Source organism: Budorcas taxicolor, chromosome 17 (assembly GCF_023091745.1).
Source record: "Budorcas taxicolor isolate Tak-1 chromosome 17, Takin1.1, whole genome shotgun sequence".
Lineage (NCBI taxonomy): Eukaryota > Metazoa > Chordata > Mammalia > Artiodactyla > Bovidae > Budorcas > Budorcas taxicolor.
The window spans coordinates 42,642,223-42,660,358 of record NC_068926.1 but is presented as its reverse complement, the minus strand read 5'-3'; the positions used below and the strand labels follow the sequence as shown (position 1 = coordinate 42,660,358).

The 18,136-nt window shown below is 38.1% G+C and overlaps 1 protein-coding gene across 1 annotated transcript in view; it reads right to left on the bottom strand.

Moving 5' to 3' along the window:
• Positions 1 to 18,136, bottom strand: part of PDGFC (platelet derived growth factor C) — a 238,518-nt gene that overhangs the window by 86,915 nt on the left and 133,467 nt on the right. The window contains exon 2 of the mRNA XM_052654902.1: positions 15,851 to 16,046. Within this exon, the coding sequence (XP_052510862.1) occupies positions 15,851 to 16,046 (196 nt within the window). The remainder of the gene's footprint in view (positions 1 to 15,850; positions 16,047 to 18,136) is intronic.

Here is an 18,136-nt window from a genome sequence, read left to right as displayed (position 1 = left end):
CAAACCTGGCTCTCCTACATTCCAGGTAGATTTTTTACCGTTTGAGCGAACTGGGGAGCACAATACTTGCTCTTAGTTCCCCCTAGAGCAACTGGTCCAGGGACAGATACTTGGTTCAAATCAGCCCAATCAAAACTTTTCCAAAGAGGGTTATGATTCCCAAGGGGGAGGAATGTGGGGGAGAGATGGAATGGAGTTTTGGGATTAGCAGATGCAAACTATTATATATAGAATGGATAAACAACAAGATCCTACTGTATAGGACAGAGAACTACCAATATATTCAATATCCTGTGATAAACTCTAACAGAAAGGAACATGAGAAAGAATGTATACCTACATATAACTGAATCACTTTGCTGTACAGCAGAAGTTAACACAATATTGTAAATCAACTATACTTCAATAAAATTGAAAGAAAAATATTCTAAAAACTTTTGCAAGAAAAGTTCCGGTCTCATTCAAAGATTGGAAGTGCTAATATCTTGGTGCTTTCCTGATTTGTTCTGAGATTTTATGAAAACAGATTGATACTGAAGCAAATCCATGGAGTCAGAGAAAGAGGCAGAGTTGGTGGCATCATTTGAAACCTGGATGAAGCTCATCCTGAAATATTCAAGAACAGATCCAAACATTTCTTTTTCAGTTGGTTACCAGCTAATTACTTGTGGTTACTTGAAATTAAATAATCTTAAAAGTTACTCTTCTGGTATGAATCCCACTATCTTTCAACTGATGTCATTACCTATTGGGGAAATTTATTCTACCCTGGAATTCTTGTTGCAGAATTATAGTATTATTCCCAGGCTTTATGAAACACTAGTGTGTCCTTGGCTCTTCTCAGAGCCCCTGAAAAACTGACTTATCCGAATGAAAAGTGAGGAAGTCCATCTCTTTTCTGAAACAGGGAGGCCATTCAACATCCTAGATGATTCCATGGTTTGTCTTTAATATAAATAATTCTTATTGTCAGGCTTCTCTGGTGGCTCGGACAGTAAAGAGTCTGCCTGCAATGCAGGAGACTTGGGTTTGAGTCTCTGGGTTGGGAAGATCCCCTGGAGAAGGGACTGGCTACCCACTCCAGTATTCTGGCCCGCAGAATTCCATGGATAGAGAAGCTTAGCAGGCTACAGTCCAAGGGGTTGCACAGAATCAGACACCACTGAGCGACTAACACTTTCACTGTCTATTGTCAGCAATTTTGAAATTGGTTGTTTGGTTCCTCCCCAGACTTGTGTCCCTGGGGCAAAAGGGAATGTAGCTTTGAAATAAAAAGCATTGATCCCAGCATAGAGTTCCTTTTTAAAACATTTTTATTGGAGTATAGTTGATTTATAGTGTTGGGTTAGTTTCAGGTGTACAGCAAAGCGAATCAATTATGCATATACATATATCCACCCTTTTTCTGATTCTTTTCCCATGTAGGTCATTATAGAGTATTGAGTAGAGCTTCCTGCACTATACAGAAGGTTCTTATTGGTTATTTTATATATAGCAGTGTGTATATGTCAATCCCAGTCTCCCAAGTTCATCCCTCCCCCTCTTTCCCCTTAGTAACCATAGGTTTGTTTTCCATATCTGTGGCTTTATTTCCATTTTACAAATAAGTTCACTTGTAGCACTTTTTAAAAGAAAATTTCATAAAAGCAATATCATATGATATTTGTCTTTCTTTGCTCTCACATGCGTGGGCACACTCCTCCTCTCCCCACCCCTCCACTCACATGGAGCTTTCATAAGAAAGGAGGGGTGAGAAGAGAGAAATGTGCTTTTGTGATAAGACCATGCAGAAAATAAGGAGCCAAGAGTAGGTCTGAGGAAATCTCAACAAGAGAACTTTGTGTTTGAAAATAACACAATTTCTTCAACTGTTCTAAGTGCCTTTATTAAAGTCTCCTCCAACCTATTTTGCATGGTTTTGGCCATATTCACTTCCTCATCTATAGACCGGTCCACGCTCTGTTCTGCAACAAAACACTCAGCTTCTGAGAGCAAGTGAAGAGAGTCCGAATCCATTGGCTGGGGGTTCACAGGTGGACCCTGCCACCAGGACAGTCAAATTCCTGCCTCATCTCCAGGGCATCCCATGCTCCAGGCCAACTCATCATGGGCACATTATTCCCCATTTTTACCAGTCTAAACCTGTTTGGAGGACTATTCCTCTTTAAAATTCTTCTAATTTTAACCAGCTCTTACCGAGTACCCACTAAGTTCTGGTCAGCTAGTGATGTCTTAGCTATTCTTTAGGCTGGACACACACTGTATTCCAATCCTTCTGGATGGTAACTCATCATTTTCTAATCATGACAGGTGGTGGAGGAGACCCTACATTTGCCCTCGTGGTCTCCTCCAGTGAACCCACCCTGTTTGCCCCAAACAGCAGTGACCAGTGTAGGCAACCAGGCTGCACATGACTGGCACAGATAGACTTTCGGGAAAGTCTTGGAGACAGATAATAAATGCTCTAAGCAAACATGGGTCCCTTACCCATTGCCAGTGGTTGAGGTAGGCACTCCCCATACCATCACCTATGTGTGTGTTACGTGCTAAATTGCTTCAGCCATGTCTGATTATTTGCAACCCCACAGACTGTAGCCCACAAGGCTCCTCTGTCCCTGGGTATTCTCCAGGCAAGAATACTGGAGTGGTTGCCATGCCCTCCTCCAGGGGATCTTCCTGATCCAGGGATTGAACCCACGTCTCTTATGTCTCCTTCACTGGCAGGTGGGTTCTTTACCACTAGTACCACTTGGGAAGCCTACCATCACCTATAATGTTAGGCAAAAGTCCTGGGTGTTCATTGGAAGGACTGATGATGAAGCTGAAACTCTGATACTTTGGCCACCTGATGTGAAGAGCTGACTCATTTGAAAAGACCCTGATGCTGGGAAAGATTGAGGGCAGGAGGTGAAGGGGAGGACAGAGGATGAGATGGTTGGATGGCATCACCGACTCAATGGACATGAGTTTGGGGAGGCCTGGCATGCTGCAGTTCATGGGGTCGCAGGCAATCAGACACAACTGAGCGACTGAACTGAACCTGATCTCACAGCAAGACTCCCACAGGGCACCTTAAAAAGGCACAGATATTCTTCTTTCATCTAAGTGTTTCTTGCAATCCTGAACAGGACCGGAATGCCGAATTGGAGGTCCATTCTTAGCTAGTCATTCTGAGCCCCAGTTCTGCAGACTCAGGCTGGGAATTAGATATGTATGCAACTGGCTTCATGGGGTGCCTTTGGATGTCTCAGGGCTAAAATCACAGGCCATTTACGCCAAATAGTGACTAATGCTTTTTCCTTTCTTTCACCATACTAAGGGGCTCATGAAAACATTCTGCTTGAAAACTAAATTCTTAGGACACACATTGATGGGTTTCCAAGGTCAAGAATGAACTAAATGTATTTTCTTCTTTTATTTCAGTTGTATGGCAATTAAACTAAGAGATAACTTTATTTCTTTTCACAAAATACCTTTTTTTTCCTTAAAATTTTATCACCTAGAGCTTGCACTGTCATTGTAAAATTAATGTAAGAAATATAGCATATGCTTGAAAGTTACATCTAATATGGGGAAATATTAAAAAATTAGTTCTGAAAAAAATGAGTTTTCGAGGTCTGCATGAGAGGTTTAATTTGTGCACCCAATTTCTCCATAATAAATTAATAATAATTATTTATAAACTGTGGCTAATAAAATATACAGCTATAGTCTCAATTAGAAGACGGTCAACAAAGCAATCTAAACACAATCAGTTATAGTCATAACTGTGCTCTCTATTTACCATCTTCTGAGACTGGTGGCATTTCATTTTAATTGTCTATTTACTTGTCTGTGTCTAAACAGATTATGAGCTACTTGAGGACACAAGTTACTTCCTCTTCACCTCTGCCCCACCCCATCGCCACACAACCTTCCACAGGGCTCAGCAAGTGCCTACTGGATTGACAGTAAATGCATGAGCTAATCACAGTGCGCATCTGTTCTATTATGAACAGCAGGAAGTGAGGGAAATGTCCAAAATATCTCTTTTTCATTTTAAAGGAAACTAACAATTTTGACCATCTTAAATTCTAAATATTAAAAAATGTGTTCATTTAGTAGATTTAGCATTTTTATCATTCAGTTTTCCACACTGGATGATAGCATTTCTTCCGAAAGAAATTCAGCTATTTTGGTGGAAAAAAAGCCACTGTTTTTTTTAAACTGAATTGTAGTTGACTGACAATGTTTTGTTAATTTCTGCTATACAGCAAAATGATTCATTTATACAGAGGCACTGTTGGTCACCCCATTCTCTTCCACACTCTGTCCCTTATGGTCTTTCTCTTTGTAAAATATAATGTACCACCAATCTGTATAAATTATTTACATCAGATTAACAAACAAAAAAATTTTTAAGACTTTTCCACTAAAAAAGTTCCTTCTTAAGGACACCACGTGTCACTCACATATGCATACACAATAGTGAAAGACATGATCTATTTTGGCAATTTTTACACCAAGTGTGTACATGTGCACGCACACACACACATACACACCATCCTTCCACTCTCATTCCACATCAACACCCTCCACTATGTTGCCTGTACATCTTCTCAGGCTAGAAAACCAACAAAACCTAACTTGCCTCTGACTTGCTTTGTTCTCAGTAGGAATATCAACCCTCAGTAGCATAAAAACACAACTCCCTCTCTCTCTCTCTTTTTTAAATAAAAGACGATTTGAGAAGCCAGAAAGGCCTTAAGGGTCAAAGTCACACACCTCATCCTGCCACCCTGTTTTAAAGATGCCACTAAAATAGTGAATCATATTTTCTGGATTCTCCTATGATCCAGCCTTGACAGAATATTGACACTGAGCAGTTTAAATTCTGGAGGTGCATTTTATCCAGGACACATCTATATTTTAGTTCTCCAGTCCTGTCATGGAGAAGAGTCCATCAGCCAGTTTAAAAAATTCAGCGTTGAAGTTGAACCTGAGAATACTATGTCTTGTTAGGAGGGACTTGGTTTTGCTGGAAACAGTGCAACTTCCAGCTCCATGGTGGACAAAGTCAGGCAGAGAAACTTCCCTTGGTGTGTTACAACAAAAAGTGCTGAAGAAATGATGAAAAGAAAACCATTCATTTTCATGCAGTCCTGAACCATCAAGAAAATAAAATTCTCTGAAGTACAAACAAGGAAAGAAACCAAGATTTCGGGGAGGTGAATACACTCTGGGCCCTGTAGGCATCCACTGAGCCTCTCTGTGTGCAAGGGCAATGGGTGGCTGGGGTGGGAGGTTAATGGGTCACAAGTAGTCCCAGGACCCAAGTTAGGCTGGACCCTTGTTCCATCTTTCCCTGTCACTCTGAAAAATCTACCCCTTGAAGACAGACTACAGCTAGATGTCAACAATTAACCTGATAGATAACTTCTCAACAGCCATAGACAGCGGGGGGCATCTTCACATTGCTGAGAAAACATAAGCACACAACCAAAAATCCTATATCCTGTCTGACCGACTTCCAAGAATGAAGGTGAAATAGAGGAATTTTTCAAATACATAAGACCTGAGTATTTCCTACCAACTTCACTTAAGAGACTTTTAAAAGGCAATTCTTAAATAAGTAAAATAATCCTACCACCAAAATTCTGAAATTCAAGAAGCAATTATTGGCGCCAAATGTAAGCACATATAATAGCTAAGGAATTATTAATTATACAAAATAACAATAACAAGTGTTTCACTCATGATATTAAAAAATACAAAACTAATATTCTCAGGAACAAACACATACTAATCAGGAGTGGACAATAAGGATGAAACCACCCAGCTAAGTGGTTACAGTTAACAGGGCATCACTATTTTATTGTCTTCATTATTTCCGAGGTAAATAACTTTATTGTTCATTACAAGACTTCCCCCACAGAAGCACTGACTCCTTCAACTGAAAGCATCAGCAGTTATTATCTAGCACTGAGGAACTCAAGCCTGAAATTCCCTGCCTTGTTTCCATCAGTTTTGAACTGTTATGTCCTGATTCTTACCCGACTCTTCATCCAATCTAAGGCTGATAAATCCATTCTGAACCAAACTTCAAATCCTCACCAAAGTCTAGTTTTGTTTCCTCCCCAGACCCTGCTGGAGCTTATCAAGGTGATCATCCCTGTCACTATGCTGAGCAATAGGTGCAGTTCTGTGTTCCTAGCTTAGCGAATTGAGAGCAGGGAGCCAGTGTCCCAGGGCAGTTCAAATGTTCTCAGGTAATGTTCTATTTGAGGAAGTCAGCTAAACATGAACTAGCCTTCCATGTGGAGTTCCATATGCATTTCTAAGGTAGCCATTTAAATGCAGAACTTGGTGCACACTTTTAGGGTAAATTATTGACAGTAGAAAAGAAAAATGGGATGAGAAGACCAACTAAATGAATACAAGGAAGGAAAGGGAGAAACAGCAACATGAGGGTAAATGGAATGCACAGAAAAAACACCAGCACTGAATCTAAAGTGTGCATAATCAGAACCAATGTGCTAAATTAAGGACCTAAGCGGTAATAATACAAAGGTTTTCTTAAATATGCTCATAATTAGATTTTTATATCAGACAAGTCATTCTGTATTAACATTCTTCTTGTAAAATTGGAGTAAAGTAGCTTCACAATGTCGTAGTTTAGTTTCTGCTGTATAGTAAAGTGAATCAGCTATACGCATGCAGCCCCTCTTTTTGCAGTTTCTTTCCCATTTAGCTCACCACAGAGCACTGAGTAGAGTTCCCTGTGCTACACACTAGGTTCTCATTAGTTATCTATCTTATACATAGTAGTGTATATATGTTAATCCCAAATATAAAGCTTTTTAACTGAATTTTTCTTTTTAAAGTTGCTTATGTTCCTCTCACAAGAGACAAACAAAAGACACACACACACACATGCGTGTATGCACAAAGGCACAGGAAAATTACAAGTAGAAGAATGGAAAGAGTGTCATGCAAATAACCACCACAATTACCTGACACAGTTATATCAATATTAGGCACAGCAGACTTTGAAGTCAAAACAAAACATTAAAAAAGATTAAACAAGATCAGGTACCTGATCCTGCTTGTGCCAACAGGCACAATTTAAAAACATATAAAAACAAAAGCGGATTGTTCTACAAGATGAAACTTATAAATATTTTTATTCTCTATTCGGGGAATTTGACACATATCTCTTGGGAATTGATACATCAGAAAAAAAAAATCAGGAAAGATACAGATGTTGTGATCAGCACAACTGCCAAAATTGATGTAATGTACATAACACACAGTGTTGTACCCACAATGGAAGACTAGTACATTTGGAAACTTAAAAAACCTCATGTCAGGGAAGTCAAGTCTTAAATTTCAAATAATCATGGACAGACGGGCCAAAACACAATTAATTTAGAAATCTACAATAAAAAAATACAGTTTAAAAGCCTTATGCATTTAATGTGAAAAATGAACAGTATACTTCTATATGATTTATAGTTTAAAAGAAGAAAACGATGGATGTTATAAAACATCCTCAAATGGACAAAAATAAAAATACCACATTATCAAACTTGGCAAGATGTATGAAACACAAGATTGAGAAAGCAAAATCATGTTGCAGATATGCAATAAGCAAGCAGTGTGAATAGTCAGAAGCACTCTACAGAATGTCGCCTACAGAACATTCTGGCCAGGATCTTTCAGCAGGACTTAATTATGAAGGCACACACAGACGTGAAATTGAGAGACATTCCACGGAACAATTGGGCTGGATTGTTCACAAATATCAATGTCATGAAAACCAAGAAAAGGCAAGAAAAGACTTCTGATAACCAACCAGAATCACTGATTGATTGCTGAGTCATAATATGATAAGAGAAAAAGAATATAAAGAAGTGATAACATTTTGGACTCATAGGAAACAATGGAAAACCAACTATGCATTGGGTAATAGTTTTATATTAATGCTACAGTTTTTGCATGTGACACTGGTTTTGAAAATACACAGGAAATACCCTAGTTTTTAGGTGATACATGGTGAAGGATAAAATGTCATTATGTCTGGAACTTATTTTGAAAGTTGAATTAAAAGAATAAAAAACGTTTCTCAAGGGGGAAATGCCTCTTAGAAAAGTAAAAAACAACAACAACAATAACAAAATACTTCAAATAATATAAGAAAATTTCATCAATATGATACTCAGTTTTGATGTGTAACAACAAAAGTTCTAATTTCAGCGAACAAAGATGAAAATTTCAACAGTAAAGTAAATAAAAATAGCACAGGATTATAACACATGGCATAAAATAAATCTCTGTGAGTCTATACTGATACAAATGATTGAAGAAATAAAGAGAAAAAGAAAGGAAAGAAGGAAGGGAAGGAAAAAGCACAATTTTCCTTTACTAAAGAATTCCAAATAATTGATGTATATATTCCCCTCTCCAGGATGTGCAACAATCACTATCTGCTGGAACATGGGCTGGTCTTAGTCACATACCAACAAATACTAGCATATAAAAGGGAAATGTATTTTCTCACCAGGGGAGAAGCCTGTCCGACCTGAGTGATCACCACTAACAGCATCAGTGATGAGTGAAGTCGGTAGGATGCACCTGCCGCGACAACAGGAGAAGAGCATCACATTTTCTTGGAACCTTTCCTCCAAACCCATAATCTCAGCATACTCATAAGGAAACATCTGAAGACCCTAAATCGAGGACTCTTTTACAAAATACCTGACCACTACTCTTCAAAACTGTCAAGGTCATGGAAGACAAAAAAAGAAAAACTCACAGATTGGAGGAGACTAAGTAAGGTCTGAAGAATGAATACAATGATCATCCTGGAAAGGATCCTGAGCCAGAAAAAGGTCCCAGAGTGGAAAAAAACCTGCTGCCATCTGTCTAAGTGTGCAGTTCAGTTAAGGGTATTGTATGAATGCTGGCTTCTTAGGTATGCAAATATGCTGAGATGACATAAGATGTAACTGAGAGGAAACCTGGGGATATGGAAACTCTCTGTATCATCTTTGTAGAATTTTTTAGTCTAAAGTTACTCCAAATTTTAAATTTTATTTTTAAAGAAGCAAACTATAAAATCAAGAAGCCAGGGCTCCTCTTGTGGTAGAGTGGTTAATGAGTCCATCTGTGACAGCAGGGGACACAGGTTTGATTCCCTGGTCTGGGAGATCCCACATGCCCCAGAGCAACTAAGCCTGTGCACTGAAACTACTGAAGCCCACGCGCCATAGAGCCCAGGCTTCAGAACAAGAGAAGCCACTGCAATGAGAGTCCCGTGCACCACAGCTGGGGGAAGCCCACACCCAGCAATGAAGAACCAGCACAGTCGAAAATGAAGAAACAGAAAAATAAATAAATAAATCTTAAAAAAATTCAAGAAGTCAGAGACATTTCCGCGTGCGCTCAATAACATAATAATAGAAAAGAGAGTGTGAAAGAACTGAATGGAAGAAAGAAATCCTTTTCAAAAACTATATCATTTTTTGGATAAATCTAAATTAATTTCCAGAATAATTATTAAACAAAGATCTTAGGAAGCTTGTCAGACGTAAGATCAATGCTAAAAAATGGATTGCATTTCTTTACACCAGCAATACACAATTAGAAATGTAATTTTTAAAAAGGGGTTTTAGCAGCCACCTCTAAAGACCATAAGAACCGTATTGCACGGAAACCTGGAATATTATGTCCAGTGAAGTGTAAGTCACTCAGTCATGTCCAGCTCTTTGCAACCCCATGGACTATACCGTCCGTGGAATTCTCCAGGCCAGAATACTGGAGTGGGTAGCCTTTCCCTTCTCCAGGAGATCTTCCCAACCCCGGGATTGAATCCAGGTCTCCTACATTGCCAGCGGATTCTTTACCAGCTGAGCCACAACGGAACTGAACGTGGTCAAGCAGGAGGTAGCAAGATTGAACATTGGAATCTTAGGAATCAGTGAACTAAGATGGACAGGAATGGACAAATTTAATTCAGATGACCATTATATCTACTATTGTGGACAAGAATCCTCTAGAAGAAATGGAATAGCCCTCATAGGCAACAAAATAGTTCAAAATGCAGTACTTGGGAGCAAATCCAAAAATGACAGAGTAATCTTGTTTTATTTCCAAAGCAAACCATTCAACATCACACTAATCCAAATGTATGCCCCAAGCACTGATGCCGAAGAAGCTAAAGTTGACTGATTCTAAAAGAGCTACAACACCTAGAACCAAGACCAAAAAAAAAGGTCCTTTAAATCACAGGGGACTGGATGTTCTTTAAATGATAGTAGGAAGTCAAGAGATACTTGGAGTAACAGGCAAGTTTGGCCTTGAAGTACAAAACGAAGCAGGGCAAAGGCTAACAGAGTTTTGTCAAGAGAGCATGCTGATAATAGCAAACACCTTTTCCCGACAATGCAAGAAACAACTCTACACATGTACACACTAGATGGTCAATACAGAAATCAGACTTATCATGTTCTTTGCATCCAAAGATGGAGAAGCTCTATACAGTCAGCAAAAACAAGACCTGGAGCTGACTGTGGCTCAGTCATTCAGGTATGACCTAAATCAAATCCCATATGATTATACAATGCAGGTGACGAATAGATTCAGGGGATTAATTGTGGTAGACAAAGTGCTTGAAGAACCATAGACAGAGGTTCACAACATTGTACAGCAAGCAGTATTTAAAACCATCTCAAGGAAAAAGAAATGCAAGATGGCAAAGACATTGCCTGAGGAGGCTTTAAAAATAGTAGTGAAGAAAAGAGAAAGGGTAAGATATACCCAACTGAATGCAGAGTTCAAGAGAAGAGCAAAGAGAGATAAGAAGGTCTTTTTCAACAAACAATGCAAAGAAACAGAGGAAAACAATAGAATGGGAAAGACTGGAGATTTCTTCAAGAAAATTGGTGATATCAAGAGAGTATTTCATGGAGGGATGGGCAAAATAAAGGACAGAAACAGGAAGGACCTAAAAGAAGCAGACGAGATTAGGAAGAGGTGGCAAGAATACACAGAACTATACAAAAAATGTCTTTACGGCCCAGATAATTGCAATGGTGGGGTCACACACCTGGAGCCAGATATCCTAGAGTGTGAAGTCAAGTGGGCCTTAGGTAGCATTGCTATGAACAGAATTACTGACGGTGATGGAATTCCAGCTGAGCTACTTCAAATCCTGTCAGATGATGTTGTGCAAATGCTGCATTCAATATATCAACAAATCTGGAAAACTCAGCAGTGGCCACAAGACTGGAAAAGTCAGTTTTCATTCCAATCCCAAAGAAGGGCAATGGCAAATAATGTTCAAACTACTGTACAATTGTCCTCATTTCATATGCTAGCAAAGTTATGCACAAAGTCATTCAAGCTAGGCTTCAGCAGTATGTGAACCAAGTACTTCTAGATGTACAAGCTAGATGTAGAAAAGGCAGAGGAACCAAAGACCAAATTGCCAATATTCAGCTGGATCATGGAAAACACAAGGGAATTCCAGAAAAACATCTACTTCTGCTTCATTAACTATTCTGAAGCCTTTGACTGTCTAGATCACAACAAACTGTGGAAATTCTTAATGAGATGGGAATACCAGACCACGTTACCTGTCTCCTGAGAAACCCGTATGCAGGAAGCAACAGTTAGAACTGGACATGAAACAACTGACTGGTTCTAAATTTGGAAGGAGTACGACAAGGCTGTATATTGTCACCCTGTTTATTTAACTTCTATGCAGAGTATAGGATGCTAAATTCCAGGCTGGATGAAGCATAGCCGCAATCCAGATTGCTGGCAGAAATATCAACAACCTCAGATATGCAGATAATACCACTCATGGTAGGTAAAAAGTCCAGAGGAATAAAGAGCCTCTTGATGAGGATGGAAGAGCAGAGTGAAAAATCTGGCTTAAAACTCAACATTCAAAAAATGAAGATTGTGGCATCCTGTCCCATCACTTCATGGCAAATACAAGAGGAACAAGTGGAAGCAGTGAAAGATTTTATATTTTTCAGCTCCAAAATCACTGGAAACAGTGACTACAGCCATGAAATTAAAAGATGCTTGCTCTTTGGAAGGAAAGCTATGACAAACCTAGACAGTGTATTAAAAATCAGAGATATCACTTTTCCAACAAAGGTCCATCTAGTCAAATCTATGGCTTTTCCAGTAGTCATGTACAGATGTGAGAGCTGGACCATACAGGAGGTTGAGTGCCAGTGAATTGATGCTTCTGAATTGTGTTGCTGGAGAAGACTCTCCAGAGTCCCTTGGACTGCAAGGAGATCAAATCGGTCAATCTTAAAGGAAATCAATCCTGAATATTCTTTGGAAGGACTACTGCTGAAGCTGAAGCTCTAATATTTTGGCTATCTGATACAAAGATATGACTCATTAGAAAAGTGCCTGATATTGGGAAAGATTGAAGGAAAAAGGAGAAGAGGACAGCAGAGGATGAGATGGTTAGACAGCACCACCAACTCCATGGACACGAATTTGAGCAATATCCAGGAGACAGTGGAGGACAAAGGAGGCTGGCATGCTACAGTGCATGCGGTCACAAAGAGTTGAACATACTTAGCAAATGTACAACCACATAGAGATCATAGAAATAAATCTAAATAATGGTGTATCACATTTCTATAAAGAATAGTTTAAAACTGTACAGATAACAAACAATACCTAGATAGCTGCAGATGCATAAAGTTCTCAATGACAGAAAGATTCTTTACTATAAGGATGTCAATTCTTTTCAAAATGATCTATAGATGCAACACAATTTCAATGAAATTGCAACAGGAGGTTTCAAGGAACATGTTTGTAAAAAAAAATACAGTGAAAAGTAAAACACTGAGGATGCTCCAAAAGGAGGAAAACAAAGTGACTTCCTTATCACCCGGCTTCTATAAGGCTACTGTTAAGGGAGTATCAACTTGGTACACAGACAGACACAATAAAGCCAGAGAATAGAAGACAGAACCCAGAAACAGACCACATCAGATACAAAATCTGACCTGCAAGTTAGCTGGCTTTGCACATCATCGGAGGAAAGTGTGACTATTAAATATATAGTGTCAGGACACCATCAGATGCCCTAGTGAAAAACCTCGCATAGACAAAATAAATTACAGATGGATCAAGGACTTAAATATGAAAATCAAAATTTAAATAGCCAAAGAGTTCAGTAAAATCTGGGCAAAAGTCACGAGCAGGCATTTCACAGTAAAGGATTTCTGAGCAGCCAATAACAATACGAACATTTTCAATCTCATTGGTAGGAAGGAGAAACAAAATTTTATAATGAGGTATAATTTTATACATATCCTTCTACCCAGAATTAAGTGAGTGCCAGTTCGAAAGGTTGAAGGGAATGCAGAAAAATAAAGTTCACATATTGTTGGTAGAACTGTAAACTGGTCACTTTTAGAAATAATTTAACTCTACCTCATAAAGCTAAAAATATTAATGTCTTAAGAACGTAATACCAGTGTTAGCTATGAATGTCAAGAAAGATTTCTTGCAGTTTTGGACAAGAAAAGCTGGAAGTAAGCCAAGGCTTCATCAAAGCAGAGAGAAAAGGTTGCCTAATTATATAATGGATACTGTACACCATGGAAGGCAAACTATCTGATCTCTTTGAGTCCACATGAACTTGAAAAACCTCACATTGCCAAGTTCTGCTGTTCTCACATGCACATCATCATATAAGCAAACACATAGTATTATCACATTGATAGAGACTTCAAAACAGACAAAAATACATTTAAAGTCATTCATAATACACATATAAGTTTTGCATTTCTCAGTGCAATCAATGATTTATACTCAGATTTGATATTATTTTAAAAAAGTTTTTTCAAGTAAGGTGTAACTGTAAAATGTCAGTACTAGAATAAAGTCCCGTCAGTTTGTTTTGAGGTGGAATGTGGCCAGGGTAGTTCTCAGGTTGTGCTAGAGCAGCACTTTGTTACATGGAAGACAGGTTTTATAAGCAGCCTTTGAATCCAGCTAGTCAAGTTTAACGGAGAAGGCAATGGCAACCCACTCCAGTACCCTTGCCTGGAAAATCCCATGGATGGAGGGGCCTGGTAGGCTGCAGTCCATGGGGTCGCTGAGAGTCGGGCACGACTGAGCGACTTCACTTTCACTATAGGATAATACATAGGGAGATAAGTACACATGATAAAATTATCTAGACAATTGAGAGACGAGGTTTAAAAAATTAGGAAAATGATTTATGTTTGCAGGAATAAGAAGAAGTTATATCAAGGAGGCACAAAGGGAAAGGATTTCAGAACTATCGGAAGAGTAACTTTTCTTAAGTCTCATACTGAGTGAAATTGAGTCACAAGGGCGTTCTGGACGCGTTTATTTTCATGATCTAACTACTGACATGCGTCATACACACACACACACACACACACACACACACACACACACACACCATCACCTCTCCTGGCACACACTGTCAGGCACCCAGGTATAACATGGCCCTCCTGGCACTGCCCTGTGGGAATGGAACTCCTGCCGCTGTCACCTACCCTTGGCCTGGGAACCTCGAGCCTGCTGTCTGTGGTCAGAGTTCACGAGACTGCTGTAGGTTAACTTGCTACTTTGCAAAGTGGGCCAGATCTTAAACTCGGCAATTTCTACAACATTATGTAATACTCCACACGAAAAGAAGGCAAGAGGTGCAGAAGAGAATGGTGAAAACCACCTCTAATTTAATTGTTAGGAAAATGGATTTTAGCATGTGTTGAGTTATAAACTATGAATGAGATGCAGGGTCACTATTTTATTTCTCTGGCCCATTTGCTTATCTATAAAATGAAGGGTTGAATAGCACCATCTCCAAAAATAGCTAGAATAATTTCTTGTTTCCCAGGCTTAAGTTTAGAGACATTAGAGGAAAAAATAACCTGAAATGCGGCTATCCACAGAAAGAAGAAATTGAAAAAAGTAACTACATATATAAAGGTTAAAGATACAAATTGTGATGACAGTGAAGTATAAAGTTTATTTTATCTGTATTGAAATATTTATCTGTAATATACCATAAGGAGAAAATTCTCTTTTAACTTGTATATCAAAGGGAAAATAAAGACCCTCACGAAGAAGCTCAAGTAAAATATTTTCATGATATACAAATGCCAATGAAGTGAAAAATCTTCCATAAGACCACCCAACCTTGACAAGTGTATTCACATAGGATTTAAAGAGTAATATTTGTATGACATACGGTAGGTGGTCTTTTGCATGGGTGAAATATTCCAGCTGACTTTAGTTCATGAAAGCTTCTTGGAGAATTATGATAAATGTCTACCTAGTCAACTACAATGCAAATCTAAATTTCTAATTCTGCTTTCAGAATTGTATTTCTTTCTTATGATATTCAAACTTCTGAGTCCCGTGTGTGTGTGTGTGTGTGTGTGTGTCCCTGTAGATATCCTATGCTATGGGTAATACATATCCATGGATACTATTCTTTCTTTTAGTAGCTTACTGTTTATCTTATTGATTTCATTATGAGGAAGCTTCAGTGTAAAATTTCTGGCACTAATGGTAACTCTGGCACAACTTACATTCCTCTATTTGGTTTTTTACTCTATTCTATATTTTAAATTGTTTTACTCTATATGTATTTTTTTTTGCCATACATTACCTCAAACTATTTTCAGAAGTAGATGGAAACATAGCTTAAACAAGGATGTAATGTTCTTGGATGATCAGAAAAATATAAGAGGACAAAAGGTGGCATTTAAAAATCACACCCTCAAAATGACGCATCTTGAAAGACTGTAACAGTTGTTACTTTGTTGGAATTTCAAGTATGATAACTTACTTGCATATGTCATCTTCTGGGTCTTCAAGCCCAAATCTCTCATCAAATGTGAGCTGTATCCACACATTTTCTTCTACTGCTACTAATCTCCATACCAAGTCCATATTTCTTGGATAAGTATGAGGAAACCTTGGGCTGTGAATACTTCCATTAGTAGACACAGTAATAATTCTCTCATGCTGGGGATCTTGTACACCTAAAAGTAAAGCCAGAAGCAAAGACACACACTTAGAATAGATGTCAAAAATTATGGGTTTCAAAATAACTTCAGAAAAAAAGGTATCTGATATAAGTCCAACGTTTCCCATGAACTGTAATTACTAAATGATCTCAACCCTTAAATGACCTTAAAAAAAGAAATGAGGTCAAAGCAGTTGTGTCAATATCTTGTATGGGAATTTATCAGCAGTCTACAAAGATAAGAAATTATAAGAAATGTTGCAAGGCTTCTCAGTGACTTTAAAAAGCTAACCTAAGTTTTAAATATCTAAGAGGCGAATACAGTATAAAATAATTTCCAAGTTTATTAGGCATGGCAACATTTTACATCATGAAACGCCAAAATACATTGTTAATAATATCTCTTACTTCTGATTAGATTGTTGGGGAGAAATGAGGGGTAAGGAAAATCAGTATTGTTAAGAAAAAAGTGTTCCTTTTTTAAAAATTGAAATAGTTGATTTACAAAGTTTCAGGTGTATAACAAAGTGATTCTGCTATATATGTATGTCTATACATATTTTCAGATTCTTTTTTATTATAAAATATTGAATACAGTGACCTCTGCTATATAATAGGTCCTTGTTGGTTATCTATTTTATACACAAGTGCATACAGACAAAATTGTTCTTATGTCCACCCATTTAAGAGTTGATATTGAGTGGAAACACATGACTGATATTTGGGAAATGAGCAGCTGTTTATCTACAAAAACAAAATCTAAGAAGTAAGATATTTGTGCCTTTTCAGGTCATGAAGATCCAATCCATTAAGTATGCTAAATTCCAGTAAAAACAAAACAAACAAAACAAAGCAAAACAAAGCAAAAAAAAAAATCACAAAAAACACAAAAACCTTTAAAACAATCTTTAATTCAATTTCTAAAACAATTTAAAAGGCTTGAACTGGACCATGAACACAAAATAACGTGCATGACACAATACCTGACACTTTTTTGTTCTACTTTGATACACTCATAATATCCGGAGAGTAATTTTAAACTATACCAATACCTCAATTGCTGTCATGACTAAGAGATATGCTTCGTAAGACTGAATTTTGTATTTGCGGTATTAAACAGAGAGAAGAAGATCATTACTTTATAAGTGCCATTTTCCCTTTATTTGTCCTTCTCCCAATTTCCAGGCTCAACATACATATAGTTGCTTGTGGAAATATGAAAAATTCCTCATTTTATTGACTCCTTTTAGATATGTTTCATCAAACTTTGCAATACAGAGCTGTCTAAGGCCTTTTAGGTCATATGACATTTTATGCTACATTACATTTTTCTTCTCTCTTCTTTTTTTCTGTTATTATAGTTTTCTGCTTTTTCCTCTTTGATTCTTTCACTTCCAAACCCTAATTCTCTCTCTCCTTTTTTAGACTGCAGTATAATTGATTGACAGTACTGTGTTAGTTTCTAGTTTCAGGTATACAGCAAAGTGATTCAGTTATATATTCTTTTCCAGATTCTTTTCCACTATGGGTGATTACCAGATATAGAATACAGCTCCCTGGTGCTATAGTGTAGGTGCTTGCTGTTTGTCTCTTTAAACACAGTTTTGTGTATCTACTAATCTTAATTCCCTTTTAACCAATGGAATGGACTTCTAGTGCCCAACTGGCTCTTCAGTATTTAAACTTCATTCACTCTGCCCATGATTTCACACCAATGACTTCGCTTCTCGCTCTGGAAGGCAGACACTAAGGTGATCCCCTGCCACCCTGTGTCTCTTGTGTGTGCATGAGCCCCTGCCTTGATTTCAACTAGAAACTGTGAAAAGGATAGAGCATCACTCCCGTGATCAGATCAGTTAACTCTGAATTGATCAGAAATTAGATTATAGGGGGTGCTGAACCTAAACAGGAAAAGCCCTGAACAGAAGCTGGGTGCTTCCTGATCTTAAAAAATTCAAAGTATGAAAGAGACTGTAAGAGGGAGTTCTGTGCTGCCAGCCTTGGAAAGAGAGGAGGTTGCATGCTCAGGATGTGGGCAGCTGAGGGGTACTGAATAAGAGGGGGCTCCATCCTGAAGCCTCAATAGACCTGGATGAATCCAAGGTA